Genomic DNA, 27,540 nt, shown 5'->3' on the forward strand with positions numbered 1-27,540 from the left:
TACAGCGCTGGATACCCAATTGATGAGCTCGTGTCTTTCGTCGACATTCCCTGACAGAAGATTGCCTTTGCAAGCAACGCACTAGACTTTGTATATGATTTCTTGCCCTTTCATCTAGACCACGGGTTGTTGCTGTAATAATAGTGAGTATTACTAGTCGTCGTCTACCGTAAGGTCTATGATGGAGACCTCGCTTTGCCTCCAGGCAGACTTTGTAAAACGCCCAGGAGACATTATCTTCAAGTTGTCCTCTTCCTGGTCATTCATCTCAACGACTTTGAAAAACCCGCCCACACTCGTCCGAGTCACTAACATCCTCCTGGTCTGTCCGGAAGCGTCAGTCTTGTTTGCCAGTGGAAATATATCGCCGTGATTGTTCCAAGTTGCCGAAGTTTGAGTGTCTCGAGAAACAGTTAGGCTGGTTTCTCTGTTGTGCCCGAGGCGACTCGACACAGCAATGTGACTGGCGCTAATACAAGTCTGCGACCCATTCCCTACCCACGCCCTTGGCTGGGTCTGGCTTGATTCGGTCACTGGCAGTTTAGACAAACGTGTGATAAACGAATCCATTCGCGTTTGCTTCATGGATAGTTTGCCATGAGGCGGTGTGCTAGAAAGTGCTGGGGATCCTTTTGTTGGCCTGGTCTTAATAGACTGGTGTTTGCACAAGGCCACCTGTTGAAGGGACGGTACGGTTGGTTTGGGCGGCTTAGACGGCGCGAAGACGTAAGCTTCATCGGTGCTAGATAAGTCTACGACGTGTTTTGATGACAGAGGGTTCATCGGCGAACAAGCAGCCGCAGGTGACGGACGCATGGGGCTAGATGACAAAACGATCGGCTCCGTGGACTGTTGAGACTTTGTAATTCTAGGCATACGTTGTGAGCCAGCGGATGCCCATGGGTTTCTGTGCCCGGTCGGTTCTGCGGCGGCCGTGGCCTTCCCGTTGGATCTAGATTGCTTACTTCGATTGACCGAACTCTGTAAATGAGTCGGCAGTTGTGATGAGGGATGGTCTGGTGAACTGGGGCTGCGAATCGTCGGTTGACTGAGTGGCGACAACCCGATATCACTGCCGTCAAGGCCCCTAACTCGTGATTTTGCGCCGGATGTTGTCGCAGCGGTCTGGGTGGTTTGCATCCACTTGTCAAGAGCGTCTGCTTCATGTGGTGTGCCCCTGGCGAACTTCATGTTGTTGACCTTTGTGGTCTTGGTTGTCTTGCGCGGGGCCCGAGACAGAACCTTGGAGCGCTGCTTCTCCTCCCAGTCCTCAATCGTCAGAGGTGCGCCTAGCTTGACAAGCGATTCTGGCAGCCAAATCAACTCAACGAGCGTCGGGTCAAAAGTGCTCTTTGCCCTAGTTCGGCCATTTGTTGCCTCGGCATCGCCATCCAGGACTGCCACGAACTCATCGTCACTGTTCAGCGCCAGCCCCTGACGGTCATAGGTCATGACCCCGTCCGCTTCCTGTGATAGGTCCAGGCCAACTATATCGGCTGGGATGTGAGCCACGCGTAGCTCTGGTATCCCGTCAGTGCTATGGTGGTTCCGCCTTCCAGTGATGCGTTTTATCAAATCCGACTTCACCTGCCCCGTAACCTCTATAGTTTGGCTGTCTGTATTGCTGGACATGTGTCTGTCCAGCAATTTGCTTACTAGCAAGCCGGGAGACAGAACCCGCGTGAGCTTGGTAGCACCAATTCTGTTTACCCAGTCGAATGTTTCCTCGACGAAATACCGAAGGCCTTGCACATCTACCGGTCGGCTCCAGATGATTTCCTTCTCCAACTTCTCTACTGTAGTTGCACAGGAAACAACAGGATGGGTGTAGTGCCTCAGGACATGTCGGCTCGGAAACTCGTCCGGGATGGACAGCGCTTTGTGTCGTACTCTAAAGAATCCACTCTTGTTGGTACGCAGCTCATCTCGTAAATTCGCTCTCCACTCTTCCAATTCAACGTCGTCGTCGAATTTGAGGCGGCATAGTGATTTACCGAATCCGGCCTTCGCCGCCTCGCAGGCCAGTTTCACTCCGCAGCCGGGTACGCCTTCAGGGATGTAGTCGCCCCCACTCATCAATGCGACCAGGACCATGCCCTCCCGATCCAAGCCGGTCCCGGCAGACAGCAGTTCGTCAACATCGTACAAGCTGACATGGGTTGGTGTTTTGGCCCCTCGGGTTCCTTCTGCCGTCCAGTTGCGTAGGGTTCGGGTACAGCCGAACATTATGGTGTCGACATCCTCGCTCAGAACGGCGTCTACGATTCCCCGCTGCTGTAGTAGGGCGCATTCAGCCTCCGCCTCGCCTGGTGCGTCATGTAAGGGAAAGCCGAACAGGCGAATAACCCTCTTTGCCATGGCCGTGGCAACTCCATCTCCTCTGCCAGATCGCTTGTTGCGCTTGAAGGCCGGTTTGTGAGGCCCGTCAAAGACGAAAATGGGTTGTATTCCAAGACTCAGAAGTCGAAGTAGGCGATAGAATAGAGTTCTGATGGCAGGATTCGTTCCACCTAGATATAATGTAAATCTCGTGGTCTGCATGGGAATTGACGGGGGCCTACCTCGCGCGGCTTGTGTCTGAAACTGCCAGATCGCGATGTCAATAGCAATGCGCAGCGGCCTGCCTGTGTTTTCGAGTTGCTCTGTAGCCAATTTGGCAAGGGATATTCGTTGGCCTGGGCCAAGTTCACGGTAAATCCTATAAGCGTGGTATGAGCGAGGATTGTGCAGGTCTGTGAATCGGCTATGGGGATTTGTCAGTACCCTTTGATTCCCATTGCGAGACTGCTTTTCTTGTGGAACCTGTTTCACCGAAACTTCAACCAGCAAGTCTTCGTAAAGGAGGTGGATGGCGAATTGCGTCGGCGAATCAAAATGAGCATTTTTGGGGTCCAGGAAGACGAGACAGACTCCAACGCCAGGGTGATGAGGCGCTTTCACTATCTTGCTTTAACTTTTACTGATACCCAGTCCTTCTCACGTTGAGTTCGTCGTCAAAATGGCTCAACGTTACAATCGCAAATACGTGTCTCGCGGACCGACGTTGGTCAAGCGTGCGGATGTCGTCGAACAAGGCGCATGCAACAGTGGTTACTCTGGCTACGGGCAGATGTTGACTTTCTGACAATACATAACACTAGCATGTCATCCGCAATTATGCAATACTCGGGCCGTCCCATAAAAGGGTCTGCAAATGCACTGACCCTGACCGCTCCTGCATGCGGGGCTCCAGCACCATGCTTCTGCTGAACCTGAAGCCCCACTCTTTGAGGCAGACTGTCTACAGCCCTTGGCTGCTCCCAAATACGAATGCTCGGCCGCGTTCTCGACATACAAACCTGCCTCCTGTGACAGTAGCAAACTCACAACGACCCGGCGGCTTTTGATCGGCATACCCATAGCCGTCACTGCTGCCTTTACTCTGTCCCTTGAGCTGATACATTCAGTTGTGTACTGCGAACGGTGAATCGTTGCAGCAAGACGCGAAGCATGGTCTGTTAGACATCAAGGGCGACGCTCCCACCTCTACTTCAGCCGTCCAAGCCGCTGCAACACTAAAGATGTCGTCCTCTGCAGCCCCAAGCATTCCCCACCGATCCATCGCGAACATTCGTACCGAGACTGGCCCGAGCATTGGCGGTCCTGCAAGTCCGCATACGCCTTCACGTACCATCTCGTCAACATTTGGCTCCCCTTCTAGTCTACGCGCTGAGGATGATAATATCGTCATAGAGCTGGGTTCCCGCTTCATCAAGCTTGGATTCGCTGGGGAATCTTCACCTAAGGCAGTCCTGTCATTTGGGCCCGAGAAACTTCGCCGTGTTGGCGACTTTCGCACTTGGGACCCTGAACACAAGAACGACTGGAGACGTCGTCCAACTGGCAAGACTTGGGGAGTTGAACATGAGCTCTGGCAGTTCGACGTGCGAACTGTGGATTTGGGCCTAGTGGAAGACAAGATAGACCGGGCTATTCGAGAGGCACTGAACAAGTCCGTGCTTACTTTACCCTCAATAACCAACCCCGTGGCATATTCACTGATTTGAATCGCTCAGGTTCCTGCTCATCGACTCGCGACCCCGACGTACTTCTCTGGTCCTTTCCTCTTCCACTCCTCTCCCGTTACTTTCCACTGCGCTGGACGTTCTCTTCCACCGTTTCCAGGCACCTACTGTGTCTCTCATGTCATCAGCGGTTATGTCCACCGTCGGAGCGGGCACTCGGTCGGCAGTGGTTGTGGATCTTGGCTGGGCCGAAACAGCTGTGACAAGTGTGTACGAATATCGGGAAGCTCGCACATCAAGAACAGTTCGTGGGGGGAAAATGCTGGTCAGTGAGACTCATAACCTCTTGCAGGACGCTCTCTCGGCAACACCAGTACATGCGCAGAGGACACTTCGCGAAAGAGACCAAGGTCAACATTCTCTGAGTTTCGAGGAGTGCGAGGAGGTTGCCTGCCGCCTTGTCTGGTGTCGTCAACTTGCCCAGAGTGAGCTTCCCGGTCTCGGAAAGCGACAGCAGACCACACCCGGAGATGTCCTGCCCACGGTTGAGGAACAGGATGAGTCCGCTCCACCCTCCCCCGTTGCCCGAGACGAGTCAAAAGGAAACATTGACATTCTGCTTCAATCTGTAGAACCGCCCGAAAACCTAACTTTGTCTTTGCAGCAACTGTCTGAGCCGTGTGAGAATACGTATTTTGCGCCTAAATACTCGCGCAGTAGCTTCGATGACGACGAGCTTCCCGTGCATCACCTCCTCTACCAACACCTTGTTCAGCTGCCAATTGATACACGGGCGATTTGCATGTCCCGCATTATCTTTATCGGCGGTTGCTCCAGAGTCGTCGGCCTAAGACGCAGAATATTCGATGAGCTGTCAAAACTGGTACACGAACGAGGGTGGAATCCCGTCCAAGGGCGCGCACCGCAACAATACAAGTCCAACACGATGCTTAAGAGGACCAACAGTGGACCAGCATCTGATGGTCCGACAGAGGAGAAGCCGGTTGCCAAGGGGACGGTGGAGCGAAATGTCGCAGATGACGAAGCTTTTTACGCGGCAGATGCCATTGGCGAGTCTCTGAGGAAGCGCGAGCGCCATCATGCAAAGGTCCAGGGTGTCTTGCGGTCTTTAGGATCGCTTGGTCCTTGGGGAGGGGCTAGTCTGGCCTGCCAGCTGAAGGTCGCAGCCATGGCAAACATCGACCGTGACACATGGCTTCAACAGGGAGCCAACGGGGCTTCGCGGCCCAGCGAAGTGGACGTCAAGTCCCAACAGCGTCAGAGTATGGGCCCTGGTGGTTTGATGCGAGGAGCTTCGGGGCAAGCTGCTTGGACTTTGGGAGCATGGGGGGCATACTAGTACAAGGAGCTGAGAAGATAGTAAGAAAGCGCAACGAGTTTAGTGTACACGGCAAGGATACCCCGGAAGCATGGCAGTTCAAATACAGAGAAATGAACTACAACTAAATCGCCTGTGACACAAGGATTCGCTTTTTGCTTTCCATTTATTGCATACTGACTGAGCTATCGTAGTACATTCAAATTCGCGGCCAATACCAACCGGATGCATCAAACGAGTGAGCGGACCCCTTCCATCCCTGCTCATATCTCTGTAAACGATTCAGTCAAATATTGTACCACTTTCACCTCTGCTCATCACAGCCCATTCTGGTCAGGAGCATTCCGGCACCGTCGTATACCTGATCAATCACCACATATCGTTCCTTGGTCATCGATATGGGAAGAGATCCAACATGTCTGCTTCGCCACTCAGTAAGGGCGACGGGGCCCTTGCTGCGCCCTACGCCCTCGCCATGCCTCGCTAACCACTTCACATCTCGTCATCGCGCTTTCGGCGACGTAAAGCGGCCGTCCACTGCGCCAAAACCCATCATCGATATCCGGCACATCAGAGAAAATGCGGTTCTCTACGAACAGAATTGCCTTGACCGTAACTATACCGCCCAGAGCAAGAGCCCTGCGCGCATCAATCAAATCTTTGCGCAATGGCAAGCCCTGCAGAAGGATAGTCGGGCTGTTCGCGAGCGGTCCAATCTCTTGCGCCGTCAAATTGCCAACCCAGCATCGAGCCGTGACGGCGCCGAATTTGTTGAAATGAGCGAAATGTCGCGCGAGGAGCTGCTCGAGGAGGCGCGCGTGCTCAAGCAGAGGCTCACGGCTGTTGAGCAGGACGAGGCACGGCTCGTTGAGGAAATGGAGGCCCTGGCCCTGGCCATTCCCAACCTCACCAGCGAAGCCACGCCCCTCGGCGACGAACCGAATGTTCTAAGCTACATCAACGAGCACCCAGCCGAGGCCCCGAGTTCATCGGACAAAGTGTGGCGGTCCCACGTCCACATCGGCTCGGAGCTGGGCCTGCTTGACTTCGCCGCCGCTGGCAATACCTCGGGCTGGGGCTGGTACTACCTCCTCGATGAGGCCGCCCAGCTGGAGCAGGCCCTCGTTCAGTACGCCCTTGCCGTAGCCACGAGACATCGCTGGCGTCAGGTTGCCCCGCCCAGCATTGTATACAGTCACATCGCCTCAGCTTGCGGGTTCCAACCTCGAGACCAGAACGGTGAGCAGCAGGTATACAGCCTCGCACAATCCGAAGCCGACGCAGAACGCGGCAAGCCGGAGCTCTGCCTGGCCGGCACCTCGGAGATCCCTCTGGCTGGAATGAAGGCCGAGTCGACTCTCGACGCCTCCGAACTTCCTATGAAGCGTGTCGCCGTCTCGCGCTGTTACCGCGCTGAGGCCGGCGCCCGCGGCGCGAGCACAAAGGGCCTGTACCGTGTCCACGAGTTCACTAAGGTTGAGATGTTTGCCTGGACGCCGCCAGAAGCTGACGAGACGATTGAAATTTTTCAGGAGATGGTCGACATCCAGACTGAGATCCTAGGCTCTCTGGGCCTACACTGCCGCGTCCTCGAGATGCCTTCTGCCGATCTTGGCGCTTCGGCGGTGCGTAAGTGCGACATAGAGGCGTTCTTCCCCTCCCGCCAGCAGCAAAATGGCGGCTGGGGTGAAGTTACTTCCGCCAGCATCTGTACTGACTATCAGACGCGGCGGCTCGCTACGCGGGCCAAGATTGACGGCAAGCTCATGTTCCCCTGGACTGTCAATGGTACCGCACTCGCTGTGCCAAGGGTGCTGGCTGCAATTCTAGAAGCCGGGTGGAACGAGAAGGAAATGTCCGTTTCTATTCCGACTTGTTTGCAACCATGGATGGACGGAAAAGAGAAGATCTTCAAGCAACCCATTTCGTAATGACGGCTTGCGGCCATTACCCCTGACCCATGACGGGTCCTAAATCTTGTAACAACAGCTTCATCCATTTCACCGCCAGGTAAATCTGGCGCGTCTCAAACCGAACAAATTAATCGCTAGAGCGTGCAATATAGTTTCACTACCGCAAAGTACGGTAATGGTTGTGACTCCTGCGTTTTTCACTAGCAGTACCAACGGCACACTATCTACAATCTTGAAACATTGACTGGGTTCATTCTAACGATACCAATTACAAAGATGAGGGGAGGAAACATATTCAACTCCATTTTTTTTGGCACAATTTGCCCTGAGCACCAACTGACGCCAGAGCAAGGAAACACGTGCGTTATTCGGTAATCGTCAATATCTCACATCAAAGAAAAAAGTCTTTCGGGCCATTATCCTCGCCACTTCAGGCCGTCTCCCCGTAAACCATAACCTCGTTGTTAAGAGATTCCTGGTCGAGGTTTGAGCCAAGGTCTGAGCTCACATTAGAGCTCACGGCACTCCTCTCTGTCCACTCGCTCTGGAGGTCACTTTGCAAGTCGCTCTGATTGTCGTCATAGTAGTCTGAATGGTCTCCGTCGCCAGTGCAATTGTCGGTGCTCTCCGTGACAACCGTCGTGCCACGACTACCACGGCTGATCCGGCTGCCGTGACTGCTGCGGCGCAAAGTCTCAGTGTCGCTTGGTTCGTCGCCATCCGCCAGAGACTCTGTTACGTCTATGGGGTCCTCGCAGGACGCGAGGGCGGGACTCGGCATGTTCTCCTCCTCAGTCTCCTTCAGTGACATGTTTTCCTTGTTAAGCTCCCCATAACCCTTAGAATAGCCGCCCGCCCAGCTAGACTTTCGCTGGCCCTTGGCCCCAGCAGTCCTTACGCTCTGGCTGCGCTGGACACCGCCGCTTGGGACATTGTTCGTGATCTGGCTAAGGGACAAGATGCGGCGTGCGGTGCCTGCCTGCACCGGCGGCTTTGAGTTCCGTTTTGCGGAGAGTGCCAAGTTGACGGCGGGCGATGCAGGCTTCCCATGTGAATCATTCTCTTGGCCCAGCTTTTGGTCTCGGACGCGTTTACGGCTCATAGCGTCACGGCCCTTTGTTGCTTTTGACATCAAAAGGACTCGAGAATGGTCCATCACACCTTCCAAGATGCGGCGCTCCAATCCTTCAGCACGGGTTTCCATATCATGGAGTTCGTCTCTGCGAATATGCAGTGCGGTCTCGAGGGACGAGACGTCAGCTGTCAGCCTCGTCTTCTGGCGAATGAGACTTTCTTGCTCTGTACGCAGTCCGAGCACGGAAGCTCTCAGCCTCTCTTCCTCCTGCTTGAGATCCAGCAGATTGGACTGGATCTGCTCCTTGAGAGTCAATTTCCGTTCTAGGTCAAGTGTGACTTCCTGAAGAAACTTCTCTCGATCGTCCTCCTCTTCCCTGATCTTCTTGGTCTGAGTAGAGAGGAAAAGCGAGATGTCCGCGGCTGTCTGGATGACTTGTTGATGGACCTTCTCGAGCGTCTCAAGTTGGGAAAATGCTTTCTCGGCAGCGTGAGTGTGGCCGACCAGCTCGTCCAGCTTTACGTGTACGGCGGTATCGTCGTATGCTTCGGTAGGGATCATCGCCTGTTGCTCGGCAAGCTTTTTCAGCATTTCTCGAACAACTGCGTCGTCATATTTTTCGGTCGGGATAAGGGACTGCTGTTGGGAGAGTTGGTCCAGTTTCTCGCGGAGCACGGCATCGTCGTACCTCTCCGTCGGAATCAATGACTGCTGTTCGGCGAGCCTGTCCAACTTCTCTTGAACCGCGGCATCGTCGTACTTCTCTGTCGGAATCAATGACTGCTGTTCGGCGAGCCTGTCCAACTTCTCTTGAACCGCGGCATCGTCGTACTTCTCTGTCGGAATCAACGACTGCTGTTCGGCAATCATATCAAGCTTCTCCTGAATCATTGTGTCGTCGTATTTCTCGACCGGGATTAAAGCTTGTTGTTCGACAAGCTTGTCAAGCTTCTCTTGAACCATAGCATCATCGTAATTGTCGACTGGAAGCAGCGCCTGTCGCTCAGCAAGCTTATCTAACTTCTCCTGCACCACCGCGTCATCATACTTTTCAACAGGGACCATAATATGATCGACCAACTTGTCGAGTTTTTCGTGCACTGGTGCGTCGTCGTACTTCTCAGCAGGTGCTTGGGCATGCGCTACAAGTTGATCAAGCTTCTCGTGGACGCCAGTGTCGTCGTACTTTTCCGCGGGTACTGAGACATGCTCGACTATTTTGTCCAGCTTCTCCTGAACAACCGCGTCATCATACTTCTCGGCCGGGACCGCGGTCTGTTCGACAAGCCTGTCGAGCTTCTCGAGGACTATCGTATCGTCATACTTTTCGGGGATTGGTGGGAGTGCCAGCTCCGTTGGTTTGGCATCTTCGATTGTTTTCTGAATATCATTCGTAGATGCTTTGGCGTATTCGTAGTGCTGGCCGACGACCATCAAAATATCCTTCACGGACTCAAGGATCTGGGGTTGGGCTTCTCCAAACTGCCCCTGAAGGCCCTCGACGGCTTGCTTCAAGTAATCCCGAGTCTGCTGGTGCTCAGCCTTGCCGTCCGTGTGGTTCTCCTCTGATTTGGTCATGAGGTCCTCGACCTTGGTGAACACAGTCTTGGACGCCTCCTCCATCCTTTCCATCGAATCGGTGACAGCAGCACCAAGAGTATCGACGAGAGACTTGAGTTCTTCGGCAACCGCCTTGGTGCCCAGCACTGCCTCTTCAGTGCTAGCATCCCGGGCCTCTCCAGCCTTGGCGCGGTCGTCAAGGGCCACATGGAACTCGTCGTATTTGGTCATCAGCTCTGCTACCTTCTCGTCGATTTTGGCGACTAGGGCTTCGGTAGTCTGCTGGAACTTTTCGTCCGACTCCAACTTGGCACCTACCACACCGGCCTTGGACTCTTCGAATTCCACCTTCATCAAGTCAGAGAGATCCTTCAGCTCCTGGCCAACAGTGGCGTTACTCTCCACGAAAATCGAGACGCCTTCGAAAAGCTTTGCGAGCGACTCGACGCTACTAGCACCCTCCTCGAGTTTGCCTTTGACCAATCCTTGGAACTCCTCGAGGAAGGTTTTGACCTCCGTGACCCGCTCACTGACGCCAACGATCTCAGCTTGACGTTCTTCACCCCCTTGGGTGTGTGCCTCGGTCAGGGCGTCGAGTCGGGCCTTGAGCTCCTCGAGGGCAGTCTTGAGGTCTTCCAAAGGGGGTTTCAACTCAGTCTTTAGCTCGTCCAATGGGGCCTTGAGGCTTTCCTGGAGTCCGTCCTGCAATCCCGCCAGAGGGCCTTTGAGTTCCTCCAGGGCTAGTTCTGTCTTCTTCAGGTCTTCTTTGCTAACAAGTGTGGCCAGATCAGTCTTGAGCATTTGGTCGAACACGTTCTTGATATCGAGACACACGGCTTCGACAGCCTCAACGTCAGTCTTGGTGACACGCTCGGGATCTTCAAGCTGTTTGGCGGCGCTCTCCTTTATTTCATCGAAGCCTGCAGCGATCTGTGCCACCAGCGCCTCGACGGAAGTTACATCATCCTTCTTCGGGAGGCCGTCCATCTGGGTAGTGATGAGGTTAATAGTCTCTCTGGTTTCCAGAATGGTGTTCTCGAGGCTGTCAAGGTGCTCTTTGCGTACAGCTTGCTCGTTATCAATGAGGTCATCCAGTCGGCCCTTGGTGTTACGCAGAATTGTCTCGATAGCTTGGACGTCCTCTTTGGTTGCAGTATCGGTACTGGCAGGACTCTCCTTGGACTTGACCCACTCGTGGATGTACAACATTGTCTCCTCCAGGCGCACTACATCCTCCTTGGACACCGAATTCTTAGCGTTGAGCAAAACCTCCTCGATGCGGGAGGTCTCATCCTTGGAGACCGATTCTTGCACGAGGCGGAGCATGTCCTCGAGGCGAAGGATATCGTCCTTGGACGCAGACTCCTGCAGGGAGCGTAGCATATCCTCCATGCGTATGAGATCGTCCTTTACGACAGAATCAACGTTCACAGGCTCCATGGCCTCGATCTTGATGCGCAATTGGGTGATAAGCACCTCAAGGTTCTTGATGTCGTCCTGGTTGAGACCGTCTGTCGAGACAACGGCACCTGCGTGCATTGTTGTCAAGGCCTTGTCGTTTTGACCTTGTTGTTCACGGAGGCTGTCAATTTCAGAGCGAACGTTGTCGAGCCCGGACTTCAGCGCATCCAAAATCTCATCGTTGGCAGTAAGATCCGCTGGCCGGTTAGCAACCTTATCAATGCTAATGCGCAAGTCTGCCAGACCATCGTGAAGGGCGTCCAGGATGTCAGTTACTCCAGCAAAGGGCCGGCGCAACTCGGCACGCACGCTGTCGATGCCGTCTCTGAAAGCCTCAATGATCTCTTTCTGGTTGACTTGTGGAGTGACTGGCACCATCGAGGAGTTGACCGTATCCCGAAGTGACTCCATGTGGCTCTCGATTGTCGACCTCGAATCGCTCGTGACGCGATCGACCAGCAAGGCCATCTCGTCCCGGAAGGTGTCCAGAGTACCTAGTAACGTTTCTGTGACTTCTTCCTGTCCGGTACTGCCGCTTAAATGACTGACATATTGCTGGATGTCGGCACGCAGCTTCTCGAGGCCGTTCCTCGTAGCATCAATGATGTGTTCCGTGTTACGGCCGTTGACTGCAGCATTTTGCTTTGCTTCCTCTGTCACGGCACGAAATTCGCCACGCATGCAATCGACTATGTCCTGCAATCGAGAGACTATCTCTTCGTTATTGTTCTGGTGAGGGACAAGAGTTCCGGTGGTAGGTAGGTCGTATTCGCTGAGTCCCTCCTTGACTGCGTGGAGCATGTCTTCCTTGGTTAGCTCCTGGTTGAATGCCGATGGGGCAACAGGGAACTCAAACTCCTCCAAACATTCGCGAACGGCCTCAAGAATCTCGTCTCGGGAGAGACTGGCTGGGGTGTCCACGTGTGGTGGTGAGAAGTGCTTGAGGCCTTCGACGACCGCCTGGAACACCTCCTCTCGGGAGGCTCCAATGGGCTGTTCGTCCCGGTCAACATAATCTTGCAAGCCTTCCTTGAGATATTCCAAGATCTCCTCCCGTCCGAGTCCCGGGTCGTGGTTTCCGACTTCCGGTTTGTAGTTCTCCCAGGCATCCCTTACAGCTTCGATTACATCCTCCCGATTTAGGTCGGGTTCTTTTTGTTGTGAGGCCTGTGAGTCTCGGAGTGCCGCTCTCATAGCATTGTAAATTTCTTGGTAGTCGACAGCAGTTGCTCTTGATAGGGAGGAGGCAGCAGACTGGCGTCGGTGTTCACGAAGAAGTTCGTCCATGTGCTCTCTCATCTGGTCAAGGCCCTCGTGGACAATTCTTGAGATCTCTTCGTTGTCGGCTGGTGGCCCGGTGGATAAGGACTCTGCGTTCACTTCGTCCAGTCTTCTGCCAATCTCCCGTCCCATGCCCAAGACCTCCCCGCGAAGCTCACGGACGAGCGCCTTCACCTCTGCAGTTAGACCACCCCCTTGAGCGACACTGTCCTTGACGGCGCGGATGATTTTGAGTACTTCGTCGCTGACAAGCTCGGAGGCATTGGCAGAGTGGCACGCTGATCGTGATAAAGGCTCGTTGTGCAGTGCTCTCTCAGATCGATGTGTCAGCTGACTGGCGTATCCGGGGTCAAAGTCGAAATTCATGCTATTAGAATCGTCGTCGAAGCCGGCTGCATGAGGACGGTTGCCGTTGCTACCCCCATTGCCACCACCACCACCACCCCGAGCCAGCATAGCTTCGTCGGATTTTGCCTTGACGATCTGGATCAGCTCATCCACTTTCGAGGCCGGGGCAACACCAGCCAGCTTCTCGGCAACGTCTGTTAAACGAGCGAGAAGAAGATCTTGTCCCTCCTTTGTGCCCATGTCCCTTATGATTCTGTCGAGGATCGCCATTGTGGCAGGAGATTCCGAGTTGCACAGCGAGGGTGTGCTTAGGTTGTCTCGATCGATTGATGCCGCGAAGCTGTTGGGCGACGGGATCCTAGGCAAAGAGAAGGGGCGAGCGGCCTTGCTTGGGGGAGGCGATGTGTGGTGAGGCTTGCTGTCGAGGAACAAGCTATTGGCGAAGGGATCTCTCGAGCCTGGTCTGCTGTTTGCGGCGGCATCCTGAGCATTGTTGATGAGTTCACGCAGACTCTTGCGAATGTCCTCGTCCCGGGCTTTAGTTGCCTCCTTCAGGCTGAGCAAGTCGGTTGCATTGTCCCGGCTTCGTCGACTCAATTGAGCCATGTCCTTTTGCAAAGCTGTTGCAATGTTGGTAAGACTTAAGATCTGCCCCGAGAGAGCTTCGACCTGTTGAGGAGCTCTCACGATAGCATTGTTGGAGCCGTTGGTGACATGGGCATGTATGTTCTCCTTCTCCTGCTGACCCTGAAGCGGCATGTTCTGAATGGCAAGCATGGTCGCAGACTGTGGAGGCGGGTTCTCGCCCAAAATGCTCTGTTGCTGTCTCTTGATCGTCGGGCGCACGACGGGCGTTTGACTCGTGACTGAGGACGGTGTTGTGGCTTCCCTCTCAGTTGACCTCGAATCGGCAAAGCTATCCCTTCTGCTGTCTGCAAAGCTGTCTCGCCTTGAGTCGGCGAAGCTATTCCTTCTGTTGGCACCTGGAGTGGAGGGTCGGGCCGGCCGCTCGGGAGATTTGGTAGGGGATGGTGGGTTGGACTGCTGACCACTCTCCAAAAGCAAGCCGAGGTCTCTGACGCTTCCTGGCTGCAGCGACTGCATACGCTTGTGGTGGGATCCTTTAATGAGAGAGCGCTCTGGCGAGATGTCGGTGTTGCGCTTCGTCAACGGGCCAGGGATCATGGCGCTTTCGCGCGCTCTTTCGGTCAGGGCCGCATGAGCAGACTGAATGGCAACAGAGGTCCCCTTTCTAGAGGTCGTGACGGGTGATTGCGGATTCAAAGGTAAGGGCGGCGGTGCCCTGTCGGGATCTGAGCTATCCCACCTGGTCTTCATTAGTCGACGCCAAATAACAGACATGACCAGCGCATCATGGAGAAACGCCTAGAGAATGGTTGATGATGGAAGACATTTTGTACTTCTGAGCACTTACATAGGCACCAGGGCTCTGCCTTGGTCGGAGGACATTGAATGTTGATGTCTCAGCGGGCGATCCGCATCTCTCGAAGCTTCGCGCTCCACGGGAGCCATTGTTCTCCAAGTGAAGGATTCAGTGACTGGAATGGACTTGAGGTCGTGTAGGTGGTGATGAGCTCACGCTAAGAAGCCGTGGAATGCGGCTATCGAGAGAAAATGTAAGCCAGTGCAATACAGCTCAATACCCTTGGCGGTCTGGTAGTGATCCTGGTCTGCAAGTGGTAGACGTACTACTGCGCTACACTGCACTGCCTCGTCGAAGGAAGATGGCATAAACGGCGACAACTAAGAACAGAGAGTGCAGCGCGAGAGGTTTGTAGAGAATGGGCGGAAGAGGACAGGTATCGAAGCAACGACACAGGACAAAGTAATGTCAAGTCTAGGTCGGTCGGGAATGTTTGACCTAGGATAGTAGAGATGGAAGTCGGTGAGGCTAATATGGGAGGGCAGTCTTAAGAGCCGGATCTGAATGTTTGTTACCCGGGGGAGGTGAATGCGCATGTGGGCGTCGATGCGGGACGAGGGATACTGGACGGGGTGTGTGGATGTGACGTGGTGCGGTGAGATGTTGTTCAGGGCGGTCGCTGGGACAAGCCCCTGTCAATTGACAATCCCGGGCGCTTGTTTTGTTTCTGTTGCGGAGCAACCAGTCGCCAATACGCTGTTTGGCAACCTGGCAGCGGCGCACTTCTCCCCTGCTCCTGCGGTGTTGGCCGATGTTTAGCTGGGACGTTGGTCGGGCACCCACTCGCGGCTGCATATAAGCGGGCCCTACTAGTGAAGTGCCCGTACCCAACGTGCCAAATTCGGCAAGGCGGTACTACTCCATGCGGGAAGCTTCAGGCCGGGTGGCGTCTGCGAAGAAGCAAAAACAGCTCCAGATCCACTATCTTCGGAATCATTATCACTTTGGCGATAAGTTACTGCCGTCTATACATTTTTTTCAGGACTTAATCACCAGGAAGAATGAGGGAGATGCTTGAACGTGCGTCCGGCCTCTCACAAAGTACAAAAGTCCGGGGACGCAAGGCTGAGTAACCACCGACCAAGAACTCTGATGTATATGTGAGATTTCATCCTTCTAATTGCTACCCAGCTTGAATTCCGGTTGAATGCCAGGTTGAAGCTAGCAGGTATAATCACACCAGATGGGTTCCGTGTCGGTACGTATCTGACAACCTTACAGGTCTTTGCTCAAAAAGATGAAGACTCCAAGGACAGCTGGGGTGGATTTGCTGCCGTAAACATATTTGCGCACGTGGATCGAAGGATTGTTTCCGTAGAACAATACTTGAAGAACATGTTTCTTCTGCTTGCTTGGCTTGTGCCCCGAGCGGGTTGATTAAGCCATTGGTACTCATAATGACTGCCTAGTTCGCAGGGCTGGTTAGCCAAACTAAAAGCCACACAGTCTGCCAAACTACAAAACATACAGATTATACGTGACCGCGGCTTAAATTGAAAACAGCTGAACCTCCCGTAGCCGACTGGTGGGCTACGATACTGGAACTAGGCCTATGGAATTTGACATCGGCCGGATCATCGTACCAGAGGAGGGGCTTGTAAGTAGTAGCCGTGCTAATGACCCATCGGTTCGGTCACGGAGAGACCACGGTGGACAGTTCTGGGTGATAAAATCAGTTTCGAATATGGCAGTGTCGCCTAGCATTTAGCGCTGACCTTCCAAACTTGCACTGTCCAGCGGCTTGATAAGGGACTATCGACTAGAGACGCCATATAAGTTCCAGAAGCCGTGTTACAATTAGCACTCTGATTAGTCGACTTTTCAAGCCGTCGTCAATGGCAGATGCCCAGTGTTTGATGCATGTTGCTAGAGAAGCCTCATCATTATCTTCATGTCTGTTGACTGTCGGCCACTAAGACCGACACAATGGACACATTTTTTCCTGGTAACGACCAAGTTATCCCCGTCAGGAGTCTTCAATCACTGAAATCCAGAAGACCCTGCTCCAGACGTTTCGATATTAGTCTGTGGAAGTGTCCAGTCCACTTTCCAATGATCGCCGAGAGGGATCCCACTTCCCACGCCTGCGGGGACAAATCTAAACTACACTACAGACGCAGAGGCCAACGAGGGGAAAAGCGGCGTAAGCGAGAATCATGCTCTACGGTGCGGACTGTGTGATGGTCTCGGCTTGGCGCGTTGACCTAGACGTTAGCGAACGTCCCGGAACCCCATTTCACTATCGGAAAGAGGTGGTTATATAGATGATGTCTTGACTATTGTCAAACACATGGTACTCACCCCTCCTCAAGAAGAAGCCGACTCCTCGGACGGATTGGATGTCGTTGTTCCAACTCCAGACGCACTGCTACACCTGGATGAACCACCATCGTCGAGAATGGCGCGATGTGCATTGTGTCCGTGGGTTGCACCCGTCACCTGCAGCCTGTTTCTTGTAAGGTTCGACAGCTCTATAAAGCACGGCCAGGGTGTTCAGACGTAGGCCTTTTGCTTTGCGCTCGGGAAGCGCTCAGAAAGGGGACCGCAATGCAGCGGGGCACAGTGAGGAGGCAGAGGAACAGTAGAGCAGCCCTCCATTACATCCCGGACCATCCGTATCTGGTTACAAAAACATTTCTACACCTCTTGAGTTGGCGGAATTCAACCAAGAGGTGATGCGTAACATTGAAACACCCGGCAAGCGGCGCCCATTCAATTGAACAGGGAACCCCCCCCCCCCCCTTTTTTTAAATGGCAGCAGCTAAACAATATGTGAGTCTAAAGAGCGAGCGGGACCAATGCACCGCAACGCGGTCACAATAAGGCTTTCCTAGAACACGGAGTTTTAGAATGGGCAAAGAACGGACAGCCACAATGGCAGACAAATGGTGGCAATTGCAGGGAGGCCTTTGACAAGTGACCAATGGAAGTAACGAGAAACCCCAAGAACATTGTTGCCGAGACGACAGGGCATGTTGGAGGGGTGGTCTGGTGACAAACCAATCTAAGGCTACCTTGAGGATTGTACCTGAGTGAGTTCGGAGGACAGATAGTGGCTGACACAGCACATTGACGAGCAGAATTTGGCTTGCGGTTGCGCACCAGTTATGCGCGCAGACCCGAAAGAAAGAGGAGGGGGGGAAGAAGAAGAAGAAGAAGAAGAAGAAGAAGAAGAAAAAGGAACGATATAAGGAACAATAAAAGAAAGCAGTACGGATAAAGGATGAAAGTACCTAGTTCAAGCGCAGCCCGCGGAGAGGCCCACCGGGTTGGGGTTGGTTCCGTTCATGCCGGCCGCATGCCAGATTCTTCTGAGCCTTGACAAACGGTGCTCAGTCTGCTGGCAGAGTATTGGCTAGTGACTAACAGGCGTTGAAGGCGTTTGGTGGACACGGAAAGATGCAATATGCGGTCTACACGTGTCTTGAACCCAAGGTCGAGCAGGGGGTTACCGCCATAAGGCAGTGGATTGGTGTGTCTACTATGTATTTTTGTAGCTAAGGAGGCTGGAAGATCAGCCAGGGCACTGGCTAGGCAGGTTTTTTGTCCCCATTTTTCTTTCTCTTTTCTTTCTTTTGTTCATGTGCCCGTTATTGTCGGAGGCTGGCAGCCAGGTACCCTGTCCAGTGCTCGGCTCGGATTGCTCTCGAGGTGCTTTCCGCCCTGAACCCCCTGGTGCAAAATCAATATGTCCAAGCGCGAGTGTTGGAGCGGAACCAAGGACTAAGTGGGAATGAGGTCATGCGAAGGTATCCCTGAAGGCATTTGCGGGTCGTTGGACATGACAGAGTGTTGGTCCAGGCGGTGTACGATAGACGAAGCGTTCCCCGTGGATTTATGCCCCGATGAAGCATCCGGTGCCCATCGGTGATTTTGCCATGCCACGCGGCTGCCTCGACGTTGGCCGAGGTGACCATGTTGGGTCTTGCATCTGTGTCAGTTGAGGCCTAGGCCGTGTCCATGATGTTGCAAAGCAAAGCAATGCATAGCAAAGCACAGGCTCGAGTGCCACATGCGTGGAACAGAGTGGATGCCAACAATGTGTCTCCGGCCCTCTCTCCACTTGCTCTTGGCTTTGACGTAACGTAAGCTCTATTCGAAGCGGAGGGTCTGAGACTGGCTTAGGGGAGGAAATGTCGATCTCTGTCTTGACCGAGGACATGTATCCGTATTGGACGTGCAGTGAGCCAGACGATGACAGCAAGCGCCGTCTTCGTACAAGAGTACCCATGTACCTAGGTAGTAGGTAGGTAAAGGGAGGACACAACGGCCAAGTCACTTCTGAGATGAAGCGCCGGGGGCAGGGTTCAAGATCGAAAAAGACAGGCAGGCAAAAGGGTTTGACTTATCGGGCTATGGAGAGGGAGTGAGGACAGGGCCCGAGTAAAGAGACGGCGGCATCAGCAGGCAATGAGTGGGTGGTGGTATCTGGAAGGGATGAGGTGCGACGGACAGAGGGAGCGATTTCCCGGCGTGTGTTTGCATGAAAGCAGTCAAATTATTGACTTACTATCCGTACCAAGACCCGACATTTCAATGGCGGGGGCACTTGCTTATTCTTATACCTCAGCTCTGTGCCTCCTTTTCTCTGCCGATGTTTTCAGCACTATGCTGGCGTCTGCTCGATCGGCTGCTGCCTGCTGCATTAATATTGACATTGACCGACGCCACCTCCCCCAGGTTTTCGGGAGGCCTTGCGTTGGCAAACAAGAAATTTTTTTGATTGTTCATAAGCGGCCTGGCCGCACCAGCAACATCTAATCGAATGAGGTCAGACGCCACACACCTATATGTGCTAACCTAGTATCGGTGTAAATGTACAGCTCGACGTGGCAGAGGCGATCCCCATTCGCAACATCGGACGGACGAGCACTGTCGGTAAATGGCCAGGTGCCCTTTTGTCGCGAAGCTTCCCGTCCCGTCCCGGTCTGCCTCCCGCCCTCTGATCTCTGCCCTCTGTCCCATAGGCTCCTGTCGAGAATAACGGAGAAGGACGGAAGCAGAATGCGCAATTGCGTGAGTGTTGCACATGCTTTTCCAATGTACTCCGTACACCAAGCAGATACGAAAGCTGAGGAGGGCGGCTTGAAAATTGAGGCAGGGAGGACCGGGACCGCCAAATTCCACTTTTCAAGGACCCGCCAATTGTTCGCGATGCGCTTGGAATCCATTTCGTCCCAAAAAGTTGCTTCGTCCAATCATGGAGCCTACAGGCGCACTGCGGGAGCGCCAATTGGCTTAGGGCCATTCAGCGGAGGAGATGTTTCATTTCAGTGGTACGTATCGTCTCTCTTTCTTATCCCACACTTCCAATGCCTGCCTGTCTTGCCATTTTGATGCGCCTAGCCTACACCTAACCTGTCGCCCCGGCACGCTATCTTGGCATTGTGCTCTGCACTACCTACCTACCTAGGTAGGTGCGAAGTGCGTATCGCCCACTATCTTACCTTACCTTGACGTGCTGGCTGGCTGTCTGCCCCCCCCCCCCCCCCCCCCCCCCGGCCGCCTTTGCTTCCAAGACAAGCTACGAAGCGAGGATGTTGACATGGATGGTGGCATGGATGATGTTCCCCCGACAAATACCTCCCTCTACACTACACTAGTAATGTACCTCCAGTACGGATACCTTGTTCCTGCCTTAGCATTCTCATCCTCCCCGTCGGCGTTATTGCTGGAAGAGAACGGCACAGAACCTCCAATGGACTAAAAGCCTCCACTCCCTAGGTAGGTACCAACTTGGCTTATATTGTTCCACTACCCACTGCGCCGCCTCCGACACCTTCCACGCCTTTTTCGTCAAATCGCGCCTGCTCACACAGCTGTTGCTTGCTCACTATCCTCCTCACCCCTGAAAGGCAACCACGACTCCCCTTCTCGAACCGAGGTCGCACCAGTATCTCGATTGCGCATTCACGCACGACGACCACACCGACAGGTCAGAGCTGGTTACGAGGATATCAAGAGGAGCGTCTGCCAGAAAGAGACGAAAAGCTGCCTCAAGACCAACCGAGAGGAAAGTCGCGTCGCGACGGGGGAAGAATACGAGGCTTCGAAACAAGGACCCGCTCGCACTCTCGACCAGCCACCCGACAACACCACTTGACTAGTAATCCTATCATCACAACTTTCCGGCTCTGCAAGCACCTGCCAGCCCGCAATACCAACAACGAAGGGTTTGAATATAATCACTAGCTGTGCCATTGCGACGTTTCGCGACCTCGCCGCTGCACGTTCAAGTCTGCGCAACGACCCCAACATAATTCATATCCCTCACAACCGTCATTTGTGACCGCCGAGACCCTCAGGTCATTGTGCTTCCCCGCGATACCAACTGGCAAGCAACGTTGGGCCCGTAGGAAAAGAAACTCAACCGACGGTACTTGGTAATCAGCCACGCCGCAAATCGTCTGCCACAATGGGGTCGACGCAATTTGGCAATTTCTTTGTAAGACATGCCCGCCCTGCAAATCCACGCCTATCATTATGCTGATTGCCTTTAGAACTTTTGCCGAGACTCGACGCTACCGGTCTGCAATGTACGTTCAATCCGTGTCTCAAGATGCCTCGGAAAGCCCTTCGTAATCGGCACTAACTCGCCCGGTCCCAGGTGCTCTCCGACAGTCACAGTCAATCAGGGCCATGGGGAGGTTGTGAGTTGACGGGAATTTCCCTTGGTGGAGGCCGTAAGCTGGGCAACCTTGGTTCCATACTTATTGCTGCCTTTGCTATCATCGCATCCATCTACCTATTGCTGCGGTCAGAGCGCAAGAAGGCTGCGGTAGGTCGAAGGTAAGATTGTGACGTCGCTCAGGAATGCGCTCGCCCAGCATGCTAACTTGTTTCGCAGAGAAATGCAACTGTTCCTCGCTAGCTTCATCATTATCGAATTATGCGAAATTTTTACTGTCGGTGACTTCCCGCTGGCCGGAAACGTTCGCATTGTGAGTGCCCGCCTTGGGTGCCTTCGAGCCCAACCAAGCTGACAGACGTCTAGGCCTTCACTGGAATCCACATTGGCATGATCGTTGCGTCAACATGGATACTGATGCTCAACGCCGTCGTGGGGTACCAAATCGTCGATGACGGAACACCGTTGTCAATGGGTTTAATCATGGCGTCTGCCGCTATCCTACTCGGTGGTACGCTCTACATTACCCTTGACACTGGTTTCCAATGGACCGGCTATTGGAGCTCATCTTACCAACCGCCCAACCGTCACATCGCACTTTACGTCTTGTATCAGCTGGCGCCTCTCATCTTCCTTGTCGCCTTCTTCGTCCTCGAGGCCATTCTGGTTATCCGTGTGTTGGGCGAAATGCGCCCGATGCTCTATCTCACTGCCGCTCTACTCCTTTTCGCTATCGGACAAATCTTCAACTACGTTGTAAGCTCTCAAATCTGCAATGGAACCAACGGTGCAGTCGACGGCGCCCTCTTCGAGACCTTTTTCACTCTACTCGCTGTTGTCGCAGTATGGGTATTCTGGTCAAGTATCACCGAGGATGATTGGCCCATGCCTGTTGGAAACAACTTCCCCTAGAGTGGAAGTCATATTCCTGCGGAAAGTAACAGAGGAGGAAAGAGTCACCCAAATTCCTACATGACCAGATTCATCGAGCATTTTGACGAGGATGAGCATGAACTTGCGGTGTTCTGCTATTGTTGTTGAACTAATAATGTCGGAGGCCATGCCCTCATGCCTTCGCCAACGGCTAGTTTGCTTATGGGCTTTGGGGCTCTGAGCAATGTTCGCAGTGCTATAATGTAGCATTGGAGGAAGCCAAAACTGGGCGGCACCGAAAACTTGGTCTGGATAATAATTTGTGCGGTCCGGAAAACCTGGCCACTTGTGCTGAGCCCACGACGAAACGATACGGATACGCCCTAATCAGTTTGGGGACACTCAGGTCTCGTATTGCAACATTCATTTCTTACACTCTTTCGCCGGCCAACGGCTTGTCAAGCGGCTGAACGACCGGAACGAGTATTCAATGCCAAGGTATGAGACACGCATGGCGGATTGTTATAATTTCGATTTCCTGGATGCAGGAGTTGGCAATGGCCATGACATGGCCGGCCGGCGTCACACGTTTGACGTAGCGATAGACGATAACAGGTCTTTCGGCCATATTTATGAGGTTGGGAAGAGCAGTGTTATTGGACTAGTGCCCATACAAATTTTTGATGAAGGAGCGGTAGAGACGTCTGTTTATGCCTGTACAGCGTACTTTGATATTCAAACGCAGTAGCGGATAGTATACCCCGGAGGCGCGACCAATGTATATAAGAATCAGATGACAGAAGAATTGATACATGCTCGTATCCGTTTGCTGATACTATTCGAAATGTGTCTGGATGTATGCTCCCTTCCTTGAGCGGCTCTTGTAAACGCTATATCGGCTTCCAAGTCGGACTCTATGGGCAAGGGGCAACTTTTCTACGTCTTGTATAACTGCCGCAAGGAAACTATACAAAGAGATGATGAGGAAATGGACCATGGCTTGGCTATATTGGACCGCTGCGTAGGGTAGTACCAAACGTTTATGGTCGCAGGCTCTTGAGAGGTACGAAACAAAGCGGTATACGCCCAATCGCTTTTCAGTGTCGATCAGTTTTCCTTATTCACACTGAAGTATGCCAACCTCAAGGCACCGAACAATAGCTTGGTAGGTCAAAAACGTGATCCCAAGAATTGTTGTCGGGCTTTGGTCTCATATGCTTCCGAGGCGGCCTTGTGTTGGCCAAACTTGGACGTGCCAAAGCTTCACCGCTGAAATACTCAGATGGACAGTGAAAAGCCGTCTAGAGGCTTCAGGTTAAGAATAATTGTGCATGACTCTCTCTCCCATATTATGCCCAGTGGGGCGGACATCCATATCGAGCATTATTGAAGACAAAGCAGATCTGGGCCCAAATAACTAGAGCAGAAATGCGCATAAACTCATGATTACCATGATAGGGCAAAGGAAACCTGCACCAATCTCTCGAAGGTTCCCAAAATGGACAAATCATGCAGCCCAACAACGCCTAGCTGAGGCACCCCCCGAAAACATGATCCAACTTGGCGGGTTTAAAGCAACGATTCATTGCAGCTCTCATGCAACATCTCGAAGCTTGACCACAATGCCCCTTGTCGATAGTCACTATAATATCCCTGTCTGTGTGCTCGTATAGAGTCGCTGAATCTTGACAAACCCGCGTCCCAATGACATCCGACAACGCAGATCCCAGCGATCTCCTTCTCATAAGTCTAATTCGAGAAGCCAAGCTTCTGTTTCTGCACGCGCGGAACGATACCAACTAGTATCAACAAGGCGGTGATAACGACAGCCCAGAGCTTCAGCTTGAGCACGTTCTCGTTGAACGGCGTGCCAACGGCCGTCGCTACCGTAACCAGCAGGAGAACTAGGACAACGTAGCCGCTCCAACGGTGGTATTTCCAGATAGATTTGGCCTTGTCCTCGCCGCCGTAAAGCCGTGGGGTAGCCCACATGGTGAAGCCTACGATGTACTGCAGCAGCAGGATAATGGAAACGATGACGCCGAGGTAGCCGTGAACGGAGTGGAAGTGGGAGCCAGGGCCCTGGCGAAACTTGTTATACTCGATGATAGTAATGCCGGCGACGAGGAAAAGGAAGGCGAGCAGGTTAAGGACAGCATGGACACGCTGACCAACCCGCTTCTGGTCGGGGGTGTGTGTCGGCTGTAGGGAGAGGATGGACTGGGTGAGGGTGAAGATGGCGAGACTCTGAGCAAGCGGGTGGCCAGAGAAAAGGATCACATCTTTGGTAAGGACGGCAGCCCAGATCATGGCGACGAATATTACTGCGCCAAACTGAGCGATGATGCCGGTGCCTCGAAGGTCATGACATTAGTTACAGCAAAATAAAAGGAAAGAAGGCAGAAAGATCAAAGGGGGGGTGCATACCGAGAATAAGGTTCCTAACGATGAATTGGCTGGGGGGTTGTTGGGCATCGCCGGGTCGGCCAAGCAGAGGCTCCAGCTCATCATGGTCGTTGCCTTGTTCCCGGTCCTGAGAGGGAGGGGTTTCGGGCAGGCCTGCCGCCGATGACATCGTCTCGATGGTTGTCCTGGTAGTCTACTCAAGTGGAAAACGCGACAGTGCGCAGTGTCGTTTTTCGAAGAAATCGGAGTTGGATGATGTTTATGTCTCTCGATGTGGATTAAGGCAAGAACAAGAAGGTGTTCCGCGGGGTGTTGTTGCGATTAATGCTTCTCCTGTGGGCAATATACGCCAGTTTCGAGAAGAGATAAACAGAAAAAGGATAGAACGGCACTTGGGTGGTCAGTGGGCAACGGAGGTCATCGATGGCGGCATCGATGACGGAGAGCTCGTCTCGAGCTGTGACCTATCGGAGGCTGTGGATTTCTCATTGAGTAGCTGCTGCAGGGGGCAGGGCAGTAACATGCAGAGCGATGGTCGGGTAAAGGACGCTGTAGATTGGAGGGCACTCGACCAGATCTTACCCACTCTGTCACACTCGCTCGCACACTCCGCACGCTCCCCTCATCCCATTTCTCTGGCCATAGGACGTCAATCCTCAAGCTTCCTCCCGTCATCGGCACATATTGCGGCAGCATCTTTGGTCATCTGTGGAAATTTTGCATGGAGCGCTCGGCTTCTGTCTACTACGTAGCAGCTGTTGCAAGCCCAAACGTTAATTGACCAGACAAAATGGGAGACCAATTAGCCGAAACCGATGGTAAACATAAGGCGGTTCGAAACATGGTCAACATTTAACAGATGACATCCGACACCCGTCAGACTCCGGCCGGTTTCCAACGCCAGTGCATGCTACCTCACATGATATGTTGATGCTTCTGCTTCCATTCTCAAAGGCACTCGTTGTCATACTGATTTTTTATCATCTTAGCCGCGATGTACAACGTCTGGCGATGACGATTTACTGCCACCTAATGCCCAACAGATATCATAGTGCTCTTGGGACAAGGCTGGTTCGGGCGGTTTGATGCTTCTTATCAGGTGGGCGCTGCTACAAGGCCATTGATGTCTTTGAGATATGTGGCTTTGATGCTGCAGGCCACCCGCGAAGCTCTGAACTCAACTTGTTGATGTACCCAGAAAGCAGCTTCCGTAACAGTTGGCCCAAATTCAGCATCGCGAGAAAACAGGCAAAGATACTATGTAGTGCTCATAACAGAAGACACGTGCGATCGTTGAAGAGCCTCTAGTCCGGCTTTGGCTCAGGCCCGCCCCCGCCTACCCGAACAGTTCGCAGCGGGGACGAGCGCAGGGACTGGGCACACAACCAACTGGAGCATTGAAGTAGCACTAGATTGGTCCGCCGCCTGGTTGTTAGCTAATTCGCTCGAATCATTACACCTTTGCTTATCGCGGACGGCGCGCGCGCTTCTGGCCGGCGGCACCTCCAACTCCCTGGATGCGGCCGTCAGCTGTGGCCGCCCGACGTCGGAAGTGGCCGCTCGGCGCGCACCCTCTTTGACGTGCCGCGGGCGGCAGGCCATGACTCTCTGTGGCTTTTCCTTCTCCTAATCGCAAGATATCCCCAACTCATCCAATTTCCCCTCCACACTCTGTACGGATCCCATCACTGTATTCCACTTCAAAACATCTTTGTAAGCCTTGTCTTGGTGAAGCAGCAATCTCACCACTGCTTTACCCCTCGTCAACCCCTCCATACCCCGCCATCCAATCTTCAAGATGGCCAGCGAACAGGAATACGCTCTGGAAGAAGTCAACACCACGAGGGTCGCACCAGATGACATCGATAAGACTTTCCGCTCAAGCAGCATAGGTGTGTACCTCGTCCATCCCGTCGTCCAGGCAAGAACACATCTCAACATTTACTGACATGACCAGACTTGATCTCAGCTGCCCTGGGTGGAAAGATTCTTGCTTTTTCAGATGAATGGTTTGCCGAGGCCTCCAATCTGTTGACGCCCACCCCTCCCATCAGACAGCCGGGTAAGATGGTCTACACCGGAGCCTGGTACGATGGCTGGGAGACGAGACGCCATAATCCCGAACCTTTCGACTGGGTTATTGTCCGCCTTGGTGTCGCCTCTGGAACTGTCGAGGGTGTCGAGGTCGACACGGCCTTTTTCTCCGGCAACCACGCCCCCTCAATCTCAGTGGAGGGGTGCTTCAACCTCAATGACGACGAAGTCGTCTCATGGAAGGGAGGCAGAGGCCAGTGGGAGACCATTATTGGCAACGAGGAGTGTGGACCCTCGCAGCGTTTTGGATGGAAGCTGGCCGAGCCCAAGAAGAAACAGTATACCCACGTCCGTCTCAACATGTATCCAGACGGAGGCATTGCGAGATTCCGTTTGTTCGGCCACGCCGTGCCTGTCTTCCCCGAAGACAAGGAAGCCATCTTTGACCTAGCCGCGGCACAGAATGGGGGTGTTGCCATTTCGTGTAGCGACCAACACTTTGGCACCAAGGACAACCTCCTTCTGCCAGGCCGCGGCAAGGATATGGGCGATGGCTGGGAGACGGCGAGATCGCGGACCAAGGGCCATGTCGACTGGACGATTATTCGCCTCGGAGCTCCAGGCTACGTGCAGAACGTAGTTGTTGACACGGCGCACTTCCGCGGCAACTTCCCGCAAAAGGTCAAGGTCGACGCCCTTTCGTGGATTGAGAGTGGCGAACCTGGGGCGGACGCTGCCGGCTGGACGGAGATCGTAGTCCCAAGCAAGTGCGGCCCAGACCAGGAGCACGACTTCCCGAGCGCAGTCAAGGACAAGGCTATGACACATGTCAAAATTACCATTATTCCGGACGGAGGAGTCAAGAGACTGCGTGTATTTGGAAAGAGGGCGTAGACGTTAAGTGAGAGGAAGCACAAGGAGGGGAGGTATGGAAATCAAAACAAATGAAGCATAAAGAAGAAGATGGGGGAACCCATTCTATACCATGACCCCCTGCATGTCCATCGGCGTGTGCCTTTTTGTATGCAGTGATTGAAGCTGTTGTGACTTCGATGTACGAGCTGGACATAATGCTGACTTATTCTCCAGCCCCCATTCTTCCCTCGAGGTCCTAAAAAGGGACGATGGGAGATCAAAGAGACATATGACAAACATATCGCACAGGAGTACTTGC

The 27,540-nt window shown here is 53.4% G+C and overlaps 7 protein-coding genes across 7 annotated transcripts; 4 read left to right on the plus strand and 3 right to left on the minus strand.

The window, feature by feature from the left end:
- Window positions 1-153: 153 nt before the first annotated feature.
- Window positions 154-2,882, minus strand: GLRG_07304 (uncharacterized protein; the record flags this gene model as incomplete). The annotated part of the gene is made up of 3 exons (XM_008097989.1): window positions 154-2,510; window positions 2,562-2,743; window positions 2,812-2,882. 3 exons carry the CDS (start codon window positions 2,880-2,882, stop codon window positions 154-156), a joined length of 2,610 nt encoding a protein of 869 aa, XP_008096180.1.
- A 678-nt stretch (window positions 2,883-3,560) lies between these two features.
- On the plus strand, window positions 3,561-5,364 carry GLRG_07305 (uncharacterized protein; the record flags this gene model as incomplete). Its single annotated transcript, XM_008097990.1, has 2 exons — window positions 3,561-3,991; window positions 4,056-5,364. The coding sequence occupies 2 exons, from the start codon at window positions 3,561-3,563 to the stop codon at window positions 5,362-5,364; spliced, it is 1,740 nt and encodes a 579-aa protein (XP_008096181.1).
- Window positions 5,365-5,741: 377 nt separating this feature from the next.
- On the plus strand, window positions 5,742-7,274 carry GLRG_07306 (seryl-tRNA synthetase; the record flags this gene model as incomplete). The annotated part of the gene is made up of 1 exon (XM_008097991.1): window positions 5,742-7,274. One exon carries the CDS (start codon window positions 5,742-5,744, stop codon window positions 7,272-7,274), a length of 1,533 nt encoding a protein of 510 aa, XP_008096182.1.
- Window positions 7,275-7,686: 412 nt separating this feature from the next.
- GLRG_07307 (chromosome segregation ATPase) lies at window positions 7,687-14,514 on the minus strand (the record flags this gene model as incomplete). The annotated part of the gene is made up of 2 exons (XM_008097992.1): window positions 7,687-14,308; window positions 14,417-14,514. The coding sequence occupies 2 exons, from the start codon at window positions 14,512-14,514 to the stop codon at window positions 7,687-7,689; spliced, it is 6,720 nt and encodes a 2,239-aa protein (XP_008096183.1).
- Window positions 14,515-20,840: 6,326 nt separating this feature from the next.
- On the plus strand, window positions 20,841-21,965 carry GLRG_07308 (chitin synthase export chaperone; the record flags this gene model as incomplete). Its single annotated transcript, XM_008097993.1, has 5 exons — window positions 20,841-20,870; window positions 20,926-20,961; window positions 21,033-21,214; window positions 21,273-21,366; window positions 21,420-21,965. 5 exons carry the CDS (start codon window positions 20,841-20,843, stop codon window positions 21,963-21,965), a joined length of 888 nt encoding a protein of 295 aa, XP_008096184.1.
- Window positions 21,966-23,675: 1,710 nt separating this feature from the next.
- On the minus strand, window positions 23,676-24,501 carry GLRG_07309 (cytochrome b561; the record flags this gene model as incomplete). The annotated part of the gene is made up of 2 exons (XM_008097994.1): window positions 23,676-24,280; window positions 24,354-24,501. 2 exons carry the CDS (start codon window positions 24,499-24,501, stop codon window positions 23,676-23,678), a joined length of 753 nt encoding a protein of 250 aa, XP_008096185.1.
- A 1,629-nt stretch (window positions 24,502-26,130) lies between these two features.
- GLRG_07310 (allantoicase) lies at window positions 26,131-27,260 on the plus strand (the record flags this gene model as incomplete). Its single annotated transcript, XM_008097995.1, has 2 exons — window positions 26,131-26,224; window positions 26,290-27,260. 2 exons carry the CDS (start codon window positions 26,131-26,133, stop codon window positions 27,258-27,260), a joined length of 1,065 nt encoding a protein of 354 aa, XP_008096186.1.
- Window positions 27,261-27,540: the final 280 nt, after the last annotated feature.

This window comes from Colletotrichum graminicola (genome assembly GCF_000149035.1).
Source record: "Colletotrichum graminicola M1.001 genomic scaffold supercont1.30, whole genome shotgun sequence".
Classification (NCBI taxonomy): Eukaryota; Fungi; Ascomycota; class Sordariomycetes; order Glomerellales; family Glomerellaceae; genus Colletotrichum; species Colletotrichum graminicola.